The sequence below is a fragment of the Limulus polyphemus genome, unplaced genomic scaffold, assembly GCF_000517525.1.
Source record: "Limulus polyphemus unplaced genomic scaffold, Limulus_polyphemus-2.1.2 Scaffold258, whole genome shotgun sequence".
NCBI classification, from domain to species: Eukaryota; Metazoa; Arthropoda; class Merostomata; order Xiphosura; family Limulidae; genus Limulus; species Limulus polyphemus.
In genome coordinates, this window is record NW_013665868.1 from 129,353 (window position 1) to 147,683 (window position 18,331).

At 33.8% G+C, this 18,331-nt stretch overlaps 1 protein-coding gene across 8 annotated transcripts in view; it reads right to left on the bottom strand.

The window, feature by feature from the left end:
- The window catches only part of LOC106478877 (serine/threonine-protein kinase OSR1-like), a 124,924-nt gene that overhangs the window by 21,777 nt on the left and 84,816 nt on the right, over window positions 1–18,331 (bottom strand). For all 8 annotated transcript variants that reach the window (XM_022382565.1, XM_022382563.1, XM_022382569.1 and 5 more), the window contains 4 exons: window positions 16,321–16,422; window positions 13,828–13,961; window positions 12,552–12,600; window positions 8,547–8,612 (listed from right to left, as the gene is read on the bottom strand). In XM_022382565.1, coding sequence (XP_022238273.1) covers window positions 8,547–8,612; window positions 12,552–12,600; window positions 13,828–13,961; window positions 16,321–16,422 — 351 coding nt within the window. The remainder of the gene's footprint in view (window positions 1–8,546; window positions 8,613–12,551; window positions 12,601–13,827; window positions 13,962–16,320; window positions 16,423–18,331) is intronic.

Here is an 18,331-nt window from a genome sequence, read left to right on the forward strand (position 1 = left end):
GAATAGCTACTTCTCCAACAAAAATAGAAATTTTAAGAAAACTCCCCAAACTCTTAAAGAAATTAGTTATTTTGGGAATATCTTCTTCACCTTCATTAGTAAAATTTATAGTAAATTTTTTTTTCACTGTGTATCCTCCTCCCAGAGTAAGTCTCCCTTTAAAATGTTTACTAAACCAACAACAATTTTTTCAGTTTCAAGGTCAATGGGCATAAGGTCCTACTCTTGAATGAATAATGCTGATGAACTTGAATACAATATTAAAAATACAGTGTAACTGGTCTATCATATGTAAAAAATAGCTATACCTGCATGACGGTGGTCCTTATTTGCAGGTAAAATTTCAGGTTAAAAAACATTCTAAAGCTCTCACCCCTTAATTTTGTTCCAATGTAAACAAAAACATTAAATGTTAAACTTCATCTATTTTGGACCATACTTAGAGGTTGCTCAATGAGATTGGAGTTCTAGACCGTAGTGGCCTGGTGCCATATAAACTATATGATATAAAGACATTTGTTACGTATCATAAATGATTTATTTAAAGTATGTTACTATTTTATTGTATGTACAATAGTATAAGTACATAATTATATGATTTTTAAATTGACTTTGGCATGGATAGTCACCCTTGCATTGTTATTGTTTCCTTTTTGATGCTAGGAGTGTTTTCTAAGATCCTGCACAACTTGAGGGTGTAACTATTTCTCTTCTTCTTTCTTTGTTATGATAACATTACATTCCTCAACAAAGGCCACATCCCTTTCAGCATTGTCATTTGCCACAATGAAGTGTTGAACTGTCTGTTGTGCCTCCTCGTGGTCCTTTCTGAGCTCCTATGACTTTGGTCATAATCCAGAAATCCAGGTGAAATTTTGATGCAAATGAATAAGTCTGTTGTGTTCTTTGTGATGAAATCTTCAACTGACAGATCTTCAGACTCTGAGATTCAGATGGATGCACTTAGGAGGTTCATCCATGCCTTCCTTCTCATTTAGTGCCTTTACCATTGCTCATTTTGTCTCTGTGGATATAGCTGCATCAAAGAATGCCAAACCAATGAGTTCCTCATTGAGATATCATATAGATCCAGCAAATTTTAGACAGGCAGGTTTTGAAAGAGCAGAATTCACCTTCTTATACTTAACAATACATTGTAGGAAGCTAAGATCATTGTGTGAGGAGCAGAAAGGGCATCAGAAGCAGTGAACAATGCATTAAGAGAGACTCAAACAACAAAATTGCAGATGTCACAGAGTCCTTTTTCATTCAGTCAGTGAGCTTAAACTGTCCCATAAACATCAAGATCTTGAGGGCATATAATGTCTTGGCCATCTACCATGCATGATGTAGTGTTCCAGATACTATAAATGCCATTCCATGAGGAACGATGGCACCAAGAAAGGTTATGGCTCGCTCAAGAAGCTCTTCATAATCATCTCTAGGTTGGCTGACCTGAAGCCATCTTGTCACAAACTCAAGACACTGCCTTAACTTCCTCTATGGCTTCTGTTACTTCATAATGATCAGCTGCAGTTTCATAAGTGGATTGGTCCATGTATTCCCATGATTACTGGAATCTACTGAAAATTGCAATATTTGGAATGGAGGAAAGCCTCATATAGTCTTTGAAAGCACATGCCAGGTCAAGTTCTAAGATATGTTGCTGGCATGCCAAATATGAAAGATTCTCATTTAACCTTTGTTCTAACACCATATATGCTAAATTTCTGTGACCATTGTTACTTTCTGCTGTGTCAAAGCAAGCTGCTTTTACATAATCAACAACTCCCCACTTTTCCAGCAAAAGTTTGAGCCTTTTCAGTACTATAACTCAATTCTGGAACACCTAGGACTTGGTTTACTCTTGCTCCAGACAGGATCACTGGCAGATGATCCACTGATCTAGAAACTACTGTCATATCATACAGAATATTTAAGAAAGTAAAAAGTAACAGCATGGACTATTTATATATATAGAAGGTTCTTGAACATTTTGAACAATGTGGAATATTCCAGAATATGCAAGAATATTCAATAATAATATGCTAAAACCTTCCAGAATAATCTAGAGCCTGAAGTATTCCAGAATACTAAAAATATGCAGACATAATTCAAGCTACAAAGTAAAATTTCAACTACCTTGAGCAACCCCTAAATGTGATTCAATATGGATAAAATATAGTGTAAAACACTTATTTTTATAATGGAACAAAATAAAGGGATGAATGTGATGTAAATTAAAACTTCAACAAGAGGAAATCCTCAATAACTGTGGAACTTCAATTTCTTTTAAACAGGATTATAGTAAATTAATCTACGAGAACTTTTTTCCTTTTTTATTAGCTATATTTTTGTTCACCAGAAATACCAAGCATGGGATACATGTATACCCGATTCAATTTTATTACTCATCAGGATCCCTACCGCCCTACTCAACAGTTGAAATTGTTTTAGGCAGAATTAGAGTAAGTTAATCTACGAGACCTTGGGCATAGTCAAATACATCAATCAAAAGGGTTTAACCTCACAAGTCCAAAACTCAAATCAGTCAAGAGATGACGGAGTTATGAGCTAAAAGTCAGTACTTGAAAAAAAAATTCAGAGCCATTCTATGAGCCGCAGCTAAAAATAAGGATCACCCAAACTTCCATAATGATTACAAGTAAAATAAAAAAAATTAATTTTATAAAGACGGGTAGGGATCGATACATATGTAACCTAGCTAGCTATAGTAATATAGAAAGTTTTCATGCTATAAAAAATTTTGAAACAAGAAAGACAACACTAAAAAATGGAGTTACTTAAAATTAAAAATTTTATCCCTACTTTGGCAAATCACCATAGGTATAATTTTTATTTAAATTTGAAATTGAAATATTAAATCTAAATTCTGCAAGTGGGGTGAGGAGAAACAACAGTTTCTGAGTGCTCCTGACTGTCTTTCAAGCCCCTTCGAAGCTCGTAAAATTTTCAAGCCAGAATTGAATTTGGACTCTTTGGAACTAAAGATATTACAAATTAAGATACAGCCCACCAGTAACACTAAGATATTCAGACAAATGTAGCCAGGTAGGTATAAATAATGGCAAAAATGTTCATGTATAGAACTGTCACATTTGAATAGATAAATACAGTACTAGATATAATTTGATCCTTATATAAAAAAAAAGAAGTTAAAATTGTGTTTAGGAAACACTTATGTCTCCACTAATGTATCAGTGCATGTTTGAGTCCCCTCAGTCTGATTAGCCTTGACTTTTGATCCATGACCTTCAAAAGTTAATCAAATCTAGAACTTTATATGTATTACCTGTTGTATGCTTTTGGTCAATATCCATTTATCCTGTATTGAAATATTACGTCCACATGGTTGGGGAAATTTTCTATGTACCAGTGACCTTCAAAAGTTAATCAGGTCTACAACTTTTTATGTAGTACCTATTTTATATGTATGGTCAAAATATATCTTTCTAATCTCGAGATATCTTGTCTACAAGATCTGGACAGACGGATGCCCTGCTTTGTTTTGCTAAGCAGTGGGGGCATAAACTATATAATGTTCCTATACTGAAAATGTATTTCTGATAGGTACTTACCTTCTCTCACATAAATAGCTATTTTCGTTCAGTGCTGCCCTCTATATGCAAACAATTTTTGTTACCCATGCCACAAGCCTTTTTTCTCCCCTCCATTGTATTTGACTAATTTCAGTGCATCTCTCATGCAAATCATCAAAAGATAACCCTCCACCAATAAGAGTGCAACATACTCTCACTATACATGTGACTCCCTCTATTCAGTTCAACTTAACTATCACTTCAAGTTTTGGCAGAAAATGGAAGCACCAGTTTTCAGTGGGGAGAAAGGGTGGGAAATGTGAGATAAGATAAGTATCTATCAGAAATAAATTTTTAGTATAGAAAAATTATAACTTCCGATACGTTACATTACCTCCACTTACATAAATAGCTAAAATCCCACATTGAATAGGTGGAGGGACCAGTGCAAGGGAAAGAAAGAAGCATCCTTTGAAAGCATCTAAAGGACACTCCTTAAAATGAGATAGTCAGATTTTAAGATCTGATGAAGGAGACCGCACCACATCTGAACCAGGTATACTATTTGCCAATTGTAAAAAGATGTTGAATAATGGGTGGAAAACAGAGGAGCATATCCAACTGGGATAGAACTATGGCAAGAAAGTGATCTGAACTATGCAATATTTATGAAACTCAATCCCAGAAATTATAAAAGTGTGTAAAATAAAAAGGATGTTCCCCTAGGTGCAGAGTGGCTAGGGCTCGACAGACCATACACAGCAAGTCAACAACATCCAAAACCCATGCTTCTGGGAACCGACATCCACGAGGGGGTAGGGTGAGGGTCATATGGTTGGTAAGTCAACGACAATTCAAAACCCAGCCATCTGACCAGAGGGAATCTAGTACCCCCTGACTCATGCACGGGGCACATGTGAATATGATAAATTGATAGATCAATCTGGGAAACCAACATCATGTATCGAAAATATGTCTACATAATGTAAACCATCTCTCTCAGCAGAAGGGAAAGAACCATAACAATCTGCAATTACCTCCACCATGACCCACAACTCTGATGGAATACAATTGAGGGAGGAAATATAGACATCTGTAATACATGTGTGAGGACTTATGTTGATTGGTTCTACTCTAAATCTAAAACCTGGCCACTGGCAACTGACATCCATATGGGGGGTAGGATGAGGGATCCCAATCAAAGAGGTGAACTGCAATTTGGACATCTCACTCCTTTTTGTTTTTATGTTTCATACTGGAAGATATCACGTCACCTACACCAGCAGAATACCACCACCCTATTCTCAACTGAATGGTTTTATAATCATTTCTATATTTTGTTAGTACTTCAATAACCCATTTCGGAGGAAGCCTCCATTGTGCACCACCCTAGTGGCTTGGAACTGGAATGTGGTAAGGACTCTCAAACTCCACTAGAAGAAAAGGGGGATAAAATGCAGTGGAGAGTCCAGAGGAATGACAACACGAGACATTGCAATGGGTGACCATGAAACTCTATCTTTAAAAACAGATCATACTGATTTATTCAATACAAGGCATGGTAGAGATGGGCAGCTATCCCCTTCTGCTTTACCCATGTAGACCATGGGTGGGTACGGTCTGGAACGGGAAACTAATGAAGCAATTCTATCTTGTGGAACACCAACACCCCATCTTTGCAGTGTGTGTTGCACGGCCATGGAATTATAACATGCAAGTCAACATGACTTGACAGTGCAGATTTGAACAGTTAAAGAATACCTGGTCAGGCACCACTCACCACAGAGCAGGATCCAAACAACGAAGTAATAATAATAAAAAAAGGGAAATAAAGTTCCTGAAAATAAAAAAGCATAATAAAAGATAATTTACTCAGTCAAAGTCTCAATGAAGACTGAAGAATGGATAAAAACAGAAGATGATAGCCAGAAAAGAAAGAAACCACGATCCTATGCAAATAGTGAGAGATGAATGTATTAGGAGCAGTCCACATGCCCGATTGAAGAATTTCCTCCAATGGACGACAAAGATAAAATGCCAGAGTAAAGATAAGGTGTCAAATCTGATGAGAAGACAAGTGGAACAAAGTACAGGAGGAAGTCAATAATGAGGAATAAACTAATCAAATCAAAGGCTGAACCCAATTGGTGAGGGTGGAAAGAGAATGATCATAGAGGATGGCTGCCAAGAAATAAAGAGTACCACTGAAGGAAGCAATGTGGGCAATATAACAGCAAAGAGCATGTACAGGACACAGAACACCCAAATGGAGAAGATACTGGGTAGGTCGAAGGAATGACTTCTCGAATTTGATTAGCCAGCCCAGTCAAGTTGCCTCCAGGAGCAGCTGATGACTGTAAAGGGTGGACTCCTGTTTAGAATGAGCTAACAGTAGCCAGTCATCCATATAATAATGAAAGAGCAACCAGAGAGCATGTAGGTGACTAGTAAATGCTCTGACCACCCGACCAAAACATACGGGGCCAAAGCAAGCCAGAAGGGCAGTGCACAAAACTGATAAACCACTGTGGATGACCAAGATGGATGTTGTGAATGCTTACTTGCATATCCCAATATCTTGTAAGTCACAATCATATCTTTGGTTTGTTTAATTCACAAAAATCCTGGAGAAAAAGCCCACCTGAGGGTGAGAAATGATTTCATGGTAAAACAGGGTAGACTGAGAAATTGATTGAGGCAAATCTATTATAGGCAGTCAGTCTCCAGTTCTCTTGGGGACAACGAACAGCCTGGAGAAAGATGATGAACAGGTTCAATTGTTGTTGAGACAAAAGGTCTTGTACCACCTCTAACAAACATTGACAGGTGATGGGATCCCGAGGCACAGGGAAGGAAACAGGTACCCGAGACGAGGGGGGGGGGGGAATTGGAGGACAAGTCCCTCTGATAAATCCCAACTTACCCACTGATTTGTGGCAAAAGATCCCCAAAGGGTAACAAATTCGCACAATCAAGCTCCCACTGGGTTGTCACCAGTACTGTTGGCACCATACCCATCTATGTCGAATAAAAGGAGGAGATGAGGACCCCTGGAAAAAGGAACAGGTAAGAGCTGAGAGGGACTAGGATGGGAAACAGGAATAGGGGCTTGTCATGGTTCCAACTGCAAAAAACAAGCTACCAAAGAGGAAAGGGTAGAGTGTTGAAGCACAGACTCCACATATGATTCCAAAGTCTCAGGTATATGGTCGAAAACATACCGCTGAAGAAAAGGGGCCATACATAAATCCCTTAGATAAGTGGATGACAAACAAACCTGGGACAAGGCCACATCGTGACCCAGAAGATTCCAACAACAGAGAAACCGTGTGTGTAAAGCAAGATCTTTACAATGGAGGTAATAAGGGAGAGGCTATCCATTGAAAAACCATCAGGATCTCGGTGTATCGCCACAGAGAAGAGATGGGTGGTAGATGAATACCGTAGAAGTGAAGCAAAGGTAAGATAAAGAAGTGAAAACTGGGCATGGGTTAAATGCACAGGAAAATCAGGGACTATCCCCACACAGGTAAAATAGATCCAACTGTTGAGAGTCCAGAAACGGACAGTCAGCTTGATGGTAAGCCAAAGCAAAACCGTGAATGGCAAGGCATGCTGACACCCTCAACCAAGTGTGAAGCAAATTGCTCAGCATGAACCCTAATATCTGGGTAGGGTGGGAAGTTAAATATGAAGAGGAAGAAATATCATACAACAAATAAGGATGGGGATCATAGGAAATCGATAAAACATCACATATCTGAGAAATCATGTCTAAAGATGCTGTAATAGGCCTAGCTGATTCTGCAGGTTAGGCATAGGAATACACACCAAAATTTGGTGGTGGACAAAGGCCATCAAAATTTTCATTAGCCCAAACAGGTTTGGCTTGTTCAGGAGGAAGTGGAGCAAGTTCAGGAGAAGGTGGTTAACCATATAATGATCAATCTTTCGGCAGATAATCGCAGATAAATCAAATGATAGGTCCCCTCCACCTACAGCATGTGAAAGAGTGCTTGTAAGAGGTATTATACCCGAAGTGGTAACATGAACCTCAAAATTCATTTCAGAAATATGAATCAAACAAAAATGTTTGATAAACAAATGCAAATGTGAGAGCAAAAAACAACAACTGGGAAATTAAGTTAAAGTAAAAGGCATCTTCAATATAACAAAAAAAATTAATGAAGAAATCCCACTTCAGAATTGAAACTATTAAATTTATAAGTATGAAACACATTAAAAGCTCCAAAATTAAAGAATGTCTGAACACTAGTACTGCTAAATGAGAAGTGACAGTTAGGTAGAATTGAATAGAGGGAGTCACACGCATAATGAGAGTATGTCACACTCTTATTGGTGAAAGGTTATCGCATGATGATTTCTTGAGAAATGCATTGGGATTGGTCAATTCCAATGGAGGAGAGGAAAAGGCTTGTGGCATGCATAAGCATTTTTTTCCTATAGAGGGCAGCACTGAATGAGAATAGCTATTTATGTGAACGGAGGAAATGTAACACATTGGAAAACAAAAGCTGGCATTAACCACTTTAGTTAGTGACATTACAGTTTGACTGCTCCTACAATTATATTACGTGATAACTGTATTTCCAAATTTAAGTTTGAGTCTGATAAAGAAAAACATCTTTAACAGTGTTTCTCCAAAACTGATTGGGAGGTATATATTTTAGAACTTTTTTTAGTTTATTCAAAAAACTACACAATAAAATTAATGACTTTTGTGAATAATTTTAGCTTAACATAAATCCTAAATCATATTCTTTTATTTTAAGTATTATGCTGTAAGAACACAAAATAAAATGATTACACATTTTACAATATATTTATTTCACTTGCAGCCAAGAAACTTTAGCTATCACAAAATTATAAATATCAATATCTGACTGTATTTAGGTTATAACACCTAGCCATAATGAGAAAATAACATCTGAAACCATTGCACAGGAAACAGTAATGCAACTCTACCTTCTGAGCTCTGGTCTCAAGAGTTGGTCCACAGGAAACTAAAGTTTGTACCAAATATTTTTTGTCCTGAAAATGTTGTAAAGAAAGAAACTGGGAAAAAATTCAACAATCTTATGTTCAATGGATTTAAAGTTTAAGGGCTAAAAGAAGAATATTAACACTAATATTAGTTCAAATTAATTTCTTTCATTATATTTTGTTAAAGGAAATTCTAGGTAAACTAACTTTCACACCATGAGAGAATTTTAACAGTGTTTCTAACTTTAACATAGGATCTCTCCCTCAACTAGAGGTGCCTTGGTGGCAAGGATTGGATACACAAAATCCAGGATTTCTCAGATTTTGGTAAAACTTGCATAGGATGTAGCATTCTGTGAGATATGATAATAATAATTTACAGTTTCCAAATTGGACAAAACTTGACCGAGTTAAGACTTGCCATATCATCAGTAGAAACCTCATAATTAATGATAGTCCTTCCTGTTATGTAACTGAAGGGTCTGCTGTGTGGTCTATCTTCTTTTTCACCTATAAGCATATCTGCTTTACAGACCAGAGCCTAATAGATTTTCAGTACATAGCTTCAAGTCCCATTGACCAAGACTGGAACTTTGCATCTTTGCATCTCATCATCAGTCATCATTCCTTCAATTACCTACATATGCAAGGTTCCAAAATGTCCAACTTGCAATGCAGCCACTATAGATGTGATCACAATGGACTTGCTGGTAGCTCTTGTTGAGGCAAATTTATCTATCAAGCCTAAAGATGCTGTGGCAGCACTTCAAAATAGGTTTGATGTTGACAAGGAAAATAGTGATAGTGGTAGCAATAACCTTCTGCCAGATCAGATGATGAAGACTAAGGTCTCCAACCTCAAATAACAATGAAGGCTGGTTGCATAATTTGATGTGAATCAAAAAAAAAAGAAAGAAAGAGATAAATAAATTGTGTGTGTAACTCTTTCTGGTAAACTGGTGCAGCTGCTCCAAGATCTTGTGTCTCTTTAACTACTCATAACTCCCAATTGAAATAAATTATCATCATATGGATGATTGCATATTTTGATACAACAGGTTCTGGAGTTTCCAACAATGTATGCATCACCCCTAAGAAGCAATTATTAGAATTTCTTGTTTGTGACCTGCCACCCAGAAACACCACTTATGGTTGAGGGAGAAATCCTGTGTTATGGAAAACACAATATAAACCAAGAATTAAACCAAGTTAACTACAAAAGAAAAATGGAACTTCAACAAAATACGTTAGCAAAAATCACTTATACATATTTAGAAAAACAAAAATACATAAGAAGATATCTTTTCTGAGCTTTTACTGATTAGTAGAATGACTAGGTCAAACATATACTAGTTATTTTTATTTTCATATTTAAATTTCCTGTTTTGAGAGAGTTTGTTTTAAAGTATATTTTAATTATAACTTTTCTTTAGTCATTAATTACGTTTTTCTTCATAGCCATTGCAGAGTATGGTATGTATTTCTCATAGTTTAATTTTGTTTAGGACAGTGTAATTTTTCAAACTCTATGCAAGGAAGGCAAATTATTTTCCTAAATTTAAAATGTAAATTGAAGTACCATCTGACAAATTCTATTTTAAATTGCCTTACAATAAGAAAATTAACAACAAATATATTTGAAATTTGCAATACAGTTGTAGATTACATATGAAGCATTTATTAAACATTTTGGAATCTACAAAATTTCATCTTCAGTAACTAGAGATACAAAACAAATACAATTGTAATTACAACAGAGATATGATATAATTTGTAATACATAAGAAGTAAACAACTGGAATATAAAACTATAACAAGAGAAAATAAAAAATATGTAGCACAGATGAACTATTTACATTAAAATAGATTTAAATCCAGTGATAAATGTGTAATATTTAGAGATGGAAAATGAGTTTTATGTATAATGTCTCTTTTATTAGAAGTTCAGTATCATGTTTGGCTGTTGAGAGAATTTAAAGTTCAATAGAAAAATCGGATGTCCTGTTTCTGTACTGTGCTTGCAGATAGCAGAGTTGGGAGGGTTTGTAACCTTTCTTCCAGTTTTTATAGGTATGCCCATATGTTCAATTGCTCCTACGTGAAGTGACATTTGGCTCCACCAATATAGGAGGCCCTACAGTCTCTGCACCTGTATAAGTAGATGTGATGTGTTCTTAACTAATAATTTTGTCAGGCCACCTAAAATACCTATATATACACACCTGTTTATCATATGTTGGAAGACAGAACTCCCTTATTACAAAACAGTTTAAAAAAATATGTAACTCTTACTATCCTCAAATTGACCTTAAAGTTATTTCTAAACCTAATTTACACTATAAAGATCGTGTGCTGACTATCCATTGTGTGAGTAAGTTGTTTTTTGCAAGAATCTCTTAGGGTAGCTGTTTCAAAAAAGAATTGTTTGTATGGAAGAAGTTTCCTTGTGAGGGGCTAGAAAGGAAGAGGTAAATTTGTAGGCCCTATTTAGTAGGCAGAGAATAAGATTGTGCAATATTAATGTTTTCATTGAGGGGAATATTAGTAAAAATACAAGTAATATTAAATCTAGCCATCATGTGATTTTTAAGAGGGGGAGTTGAGTAATTTTTTGGGAAAAATGGAAGGAGTCAAGTTTTGGAAATTTATTCCCAGTAACAGGTTTTAAGATGGGTACATGGAATTTAGCTAAGTTCTGTGAGTGCCTAAGGGGGGGTGTCTGGTTTGTGAACTTTTGGCAGATTATATAATACTCCAGGTTGGGAGCCTGTAGGAGATATAAATTGTTGTAAACACAGTCATATATAATATTTCTTTTGCTTAGGTATCTATGAAATTTCCGTGTTTTTCCTTCAAGTTGTAAAGTATGGGACAGTGGCTCTTTTTTTATAAGTTTGAACTTATTGTGATCATCAAGAATGTCAAGCATTCTCCTAATATAGTCAGCTTTTTGAGGATGACAACTCCATTTCCTTTGACTGGTCAAGTGATGATGATATTTTTATTGTTGGAGAGTTCTTTAACAGATACCAGTTCTTCAGGTTTCAGATTAGAAGATATTCTGCATGTGTAAAAGAGGGTGGAGGGTGCTATGTTTTTTTAACTTAGTAGTAAATCGTTTATGTGCATGCTCAGAAGTAATCTTGGAAAAAAACAGGTCAAGATTTTATGTTCTCATACAAGGATTCCCAGGGATAGTGGTAATTGGTGTAATTAAGTTTTCAGGAGGGTATAGAGAAACTCAGTACACTGGCTATTGCAGTTCTAAATATTACTTAAAGTGATGTTGCTGTAGTTGAAGATGACTTGGTCAGGAGAGATCTTGCTGGGAGTTATGTTGTTAGAAAGTTTTCTAAGTGCACATCTCATCTACTTATACATGTGCAGGGACTGTAGGGCCTCCTATATTGGTGAAACCAAATGTCACCTTAAAGTAGGAAGCATTTGAACATTTGGGCATATTTATAAAAACTGGAAAAAAGGTTGAAAACCCTCCCAACTCTTGCTGTCTACCAGCACAACACAGAAACAGAGCATCTGATTTCTCTCTCGAACTTTAAAATTCTCTCAACAGTCAAACATGAAACTGAACTTCTAATAAAAGAGACATTATACATAAAATTATACTTCTTCTGTCTCTACATAATACATATTCTTCACTTGATTTAAATCTATTCTAATTTAACTATTTTATTTGTGTAAACAATTTGAATATAAAAGTATAACAAGAGAAAATTAAAAGTATGTAGCTTTTATGTATTACAAATCATATCTCTGTTGTAATTACAATTATGATTGTTTTGTATCTCTAGATTACTGAAGATGGAATTTTGAAGATTCCAAAACTCTTAATAAATGCTTCATATTATTACATTCATCTTTTGCTTTATTAAGATATATTTTCCAAAAAATTAATCGATTAATTATAGATTATTATTAAAAAAAGAAGGAAAATTTGATTAATTTTTTAGCATATGGTATTCTTACTTTAGATTTTTTGAAGAAAGGATGCTTCAAAAGTTCTGTAGCAGTAGGCCTAAAAAAATTAGGACTTCACAATTAAAATACACTCAAGCAACTGTACAAATATACATGATTCATTAATAATACTATGCTACTGGTTTCATGAAATGCAAAACCTTTATTAAAATAATGAAATATATAACACTCTGACAAAATCATTACCTACAGAAACAAGAACAGAAATATTAACCTAATCTTCATTACTTCATAAAAATAATTCATTTTATTGACTAAAATAGTAGTATAAATCATAAAGTCCCTGCTTTTAGTCCTATCATAAATTGTATTACAGATGCCTCAATTAAAATTTAGCAACAGATGTAATTAAATCTCAAAACTTATCTTTAAATGTAATAAGAATGGAAAAATCAAAATGCAGCCAACTTTATTCATCCACAAAATGGAATAGTATTAAATGCTCATAAACTGAACCTATGAAATAGATACAAATAAGTAAAAAGTCAAAAGTAACATGTAACTCTTGTTCATCCACGAACTAGAATAATATCAACTGTACTTGTGCTGAACCTACAAAATAGCTAAAATAATTTAAGAATGGAAAAATCAATGTGTAGTCAACTTTATTCATCCACAAAATAGAATAGCATTAGATATGCATACAAAACAGTTGCAAAGACACTTTGACATTGTACTATAGATGGATAAAAGATAGTTTGTCCGCCTCTTAAACTGAACCCAAACTACTTACCAGAAGTTCTGTTTTAATTTTATTAAATTTCACATAAATTCATGAAATTAGTGGTTTATCCAGAATCTTTGGGAAGTGGATGATGAACAGTGTGGTATATTATGTATATATATATATATAATATAAAGGCAGTATCTTCCTGGTTCACTTCCAACTTTTGGGAAGTATCTAAGTTCTCTAGAGTTACATATTTAAACTATAAGAGCATGGGATTCAAATGGATGCTTGTACCTCAGGTGTCAGGCAAATTCAAAAGTTATTACAGAAGGTGAAATTGCAGTGCACAAATTCTCATAGTTATACTGTAAACATAATTGCTTTGAATGAACAACAACAACAAAAACATGAAGGTCAAACTAACTGGAAATTTAACTCAACCAGATGTCCTAAATGCAACATACGTTGTAGTATCATATACTGTACATTTATAAAAGTAAAATCAAGTTGTGCAATACATTTGTTAATTTTAACCCACAATATGCCATATTATTGTTACAAGTTACACATTTATTAATGTGTATCTATACCCACCGTTTGTTAGGATCTTTCTGTAGACAGTCTATTATCATTTTTCTAATGGATTTTCCATAATTCTTATATTGGTCCTTTTCTTCAACACTTGAGTCAATTGTTGGAGGATCATTTTGGAGAGTAAGCATAAGTACCTGAAATAAAAATTAAAAACTTAAAAAAAAAAGGAAAGAGAATGAAAAATTTCAAACCTGCTTGACAATCCTTAACTGTAATAGTCAATTAACTAATTTTCCAACATATCTAATTACTTCTATTTTACATAGTTTTAATATACAAATATTTTAATGTTAGTTAAATATTGTAGTATGTCAAAGTCTTCAACATTTTAATTTCAATTAAATCTTAGTTTCAGTAATCATGTAGTTAAAAACCTTCACAGTAACAAGTTTAAGATTTAAAATGTTAACCTTTTATATATTTTAATACATGTTTTTAAAGTTTTGTTTACTTTAAAGAAGATAAATGTAGCTTGTACACATTTTTTGTTTTGGTGAATAAGCATAAGGACTTAACATGTGAAATACTGAGAGTTAATTATGCTTTATAAGAATGATAGTCAGGTCCTGCTCTTCCTTGAAACTACTTTCTTTGTTGTTGATTGTGCTCAAACTAACAACCATGATTAAAGAGTTATTGGCCAACATCACGTTTCTGAAAAGAATGGAAAGATTTATCTTGGACCACACAACTTGACAAGCCATCTAAAAACCCTCAAGTGTGTATGGTCATCAGCTACTGAAACCAGATTTAAGACTGTGAAGATGGCTTGTGAACCTTCATCAACTTCAATTCCTTGTTTATTATCTCATTAATGGAACCAGACAATATGCTGAATTTTACAGCAATGACATAATAACAATCTGTACTTTGTAGATGAAGGTGTCACATCAGAGCTTGTTGCAGTTCATGGAGACCAATAAAGAGCACCTATTCAAAATTTTGGGTTTTCGCTCTACATTATTTAACAATTTTTCTATATGAAAATCCTTCCTTGACAAGAGCTCTGACACATCCCTCAAACATGGCACTCTGAAAAAAGTCACGAATCTGCCATAAATATCCTTCCTTGACAAGTACTGTGACATATTCTTCAAGTATTGTACTCTGGAACAATCAAGAATTTGCCAAAACCTAAGCATATATATGTGCTAAACAGGTTACCTATGGCACCACAGCTCATATTTATGGGGGCACCACTGCATTAGCATGTGTAAATCATTCTTATAAAGTGGAATTAACTTTCTATATTAATATCTGTATAAATATATATATATATTACTATACTTCTAGAGCAAATTATATTTTATTGGCCTCTTTAAATTTTTAAATTATCATAAAATTACAAGTACTTTGACTCTTTCATTGTCATGGGCACATATTTATTCTCCATTCTAGAGCACTGTCATATAAGCTTGTAACTTTGTGCCAACATGAATTTAAAAATAAACCTATCTTTTATATAAACATGGTAATGAACTAATTAAATATTTCGTTGTGAATTAATAAAATCAGTATACTTTTCTATTATATATAGCACAACTAGATGTAGAACTAAACACCAATTTCATTAAGCTTTTCTGGACCTGAGAGGTATCACTGATATTCCTTAATTTTCTATCCTAACAGTGGGAATACTTAAAACAAAATTAATGCTTTAACAAATTCATATAATTTGATTCAGTATTTCTATCATTTTCTAGGCTGTGAAATTCCAAAATTTTGTTCTGAGATACTATGTTGAAAAAAACATTAAAAATACTTCCTTTCACCTCAGAATTTAACATTTTTTTTACTGATCAGGAAGTTTCATATTATAAATCCAGTCATTAAAAAACATTATCAGAAATTAAAGGACCATCAAACAAAACTATAAAAAATTCCAACATCTGTAGTTTGTTTTTAAGCGATGTGAACTTTGTATCAGGATGTTGACAACCACAATTTACTGCTATAGCAACCATATTTACTATGTATTGTCATAAATAGATAAGAATATTTTCTGTCTCATCGTTTCCATCCACTGGATTTACCTATTTTCAAAGCTAAGCTTCATTATTAATTGTTTAGACCAAATTATATGACATTATAAAAGGTATCAAGAAAGGGCTGTAGAAGTAAACATACTAACAAAGGTAAAATGAAACAACATAGGTCAACATGTTTCAAAAGGATGATAGTTTCTTAGCAAATATACATCTGTACTTTGGAATGAGCAGAAATATTCTAAAGAAACTGATAAATGTGTTACTTACAGAAAATACTTCTCAGATTTACACTGAAATAAAGGTTGGAAATTTTCCATTTTTCTTCATGAAATTCACTAATAAATAATATATAATGAATACAAAACTCATGAAAAAAATTACAATTATATTTTTTACTTCAATTTTCAAACTCGATATGCAGGTGAACAATCAACTCCTGAAATTTACATACCTTTCATAATTACAGTGTCACAGTTTTAATGATGATCAATTGAAATCCACTCACCTTCATGGGAGGATACTTATGGTATGGAGCAGTGCCTGTCACAAGTTCAATGGCTGTAATTCCTAAACTCCAGATATCTGCTTTGAAGTCATAACCAGTAACCTGATAGCATTAACAGAATTAAAAAAATCAAAGACCTCAACAAAATGCCAGATAATAAACTTAACAAAGATTATTTGTTCTCTGCTACTTTTCAACAAGTATTTGTCAAATCCTCACCTGCAATTGCAGTCTACTAATTTAACCACAGTAAAGAATTTCATGAGTGTCTACTCCTCAAGTCTGAGACTTAATGGTGTTTCCATTAATCTTTATTAATTAATCATTAAATTTGCTGATATTGATTCCATATTTTAAATGTGACTCTAATGAGGAGCTACTGGTGATGCAGACATCATTCTGGAAGGAGGTTGATGTTGTATCCTTGAGAGAACACTGAAATTGTGGTTATTGGTTAGTAATATATGTCAAGTCAATGTTTAAATAATTTTTATCAAGAAGGGAAATTGTCCTAACTTCTTCCATTATCTCATTCAAGCAATGTTTCATAATGTTGAAGTGCATGGCTTCTTTAAGACAGCTGTAAAAAGAGTCTATCAACAGAAGAAGTTAACAGAGGAACAGAAAGAATTTGTAAAATAATCCCTGATGACCAAATGAGGGCAAAAAGACAATTACACAGGCTTTTCAAATGCAACAGGAATTACTCAAAGTATTCTACAATAGTCAAGATTTGGCTATCTTTAATAGTACCATGAGACTTCTGAAAACTAATAGTTTGAGAACCAATTACTTCAGATACAAAAAGGAAAGGAAAGCTATAGTGGCAGTGATGCCTAATGCACAAATTGTGAAGAATGACTTATTGTTAATATGTATGGTGTTTTGATGAGCCACATTTTACCCCTTTTCTCAATCTATAATACACTAAAAATATGTAACAAATCACATTAAGTCTCAATTGAAATGAGCATCTTTGGGAGGAACATGAACATCATATTTGCCACTATAACCTTCTTTCAAAATCTATGAGCCAAATGCACATCACACTCCTCGACAAGTACGCTACAACCAAATTTGCCACTTTTCAGCATCTTATGAAATCTATGCCATGCAGGGTCAGGACTGTTTTTGCAGTGAAAATCATACCTGATACTAGATGGATATCCTAATAAAGTAGCAAGATACTGTATGTTGGATTTATACTGTACTCAAGTTAAAAGAAATAAAGATATGTAAACTTCTTTAGTAAGTCCTTTGGTTTCCTTTGCTAATAACTACACAGATTAGTTACATGCTCCTGCAATAATACATAGATTCACATCACATGAACTTAAAACTATAAATAAGCATTAACAATACACTATTTTCACCCTTAATCCTTCCATTACAGGCTGGGGGAAATCCACTCATCTCATAACCATGAAAGTATTCATGAGAGTAATTATACTATGATTTTTGATAATGTAGACAATATCATGAACTTAAAACTATAAATAAGCATTAACAATACACTATTTTCACCCTTAATCCTTCCATTACAGGCTGTGGGAAATCCACTCATCTCATAACCATGAAAGTATCCATGAGAGTAATTATACTATGATTTTTGATAATGTAGACATACCTTTACAAACTTTTGCAAGTTATTGGTAGACATTATAAGGTTTTTGTACACAAAATATCAGGTTTTTAAATTAAGTATTAAGATTTTTTGATCAAAAATTTTCTCATAAAATATTTTCTTTCAGAATGTTGACTAACCAACATGCAAAATAATTTTGATTTTAAGATTAAAAATACTTTTATGCATTAAAACATTTTAAAATTTCACATCCAAGTCTTTATAACCTCCAGATAATGATCAAATTTGTTTTAGAAAAAAACTTAATATTTCATTTTATCTGTTATTTTCATTATTGTATCTCTGTATGGGTTGGTTGATTTGACTGACTTCATAACCCCCATAAAAAATTAGGAAATAACTATAAGTTATGCCTTTTTTGTTCTA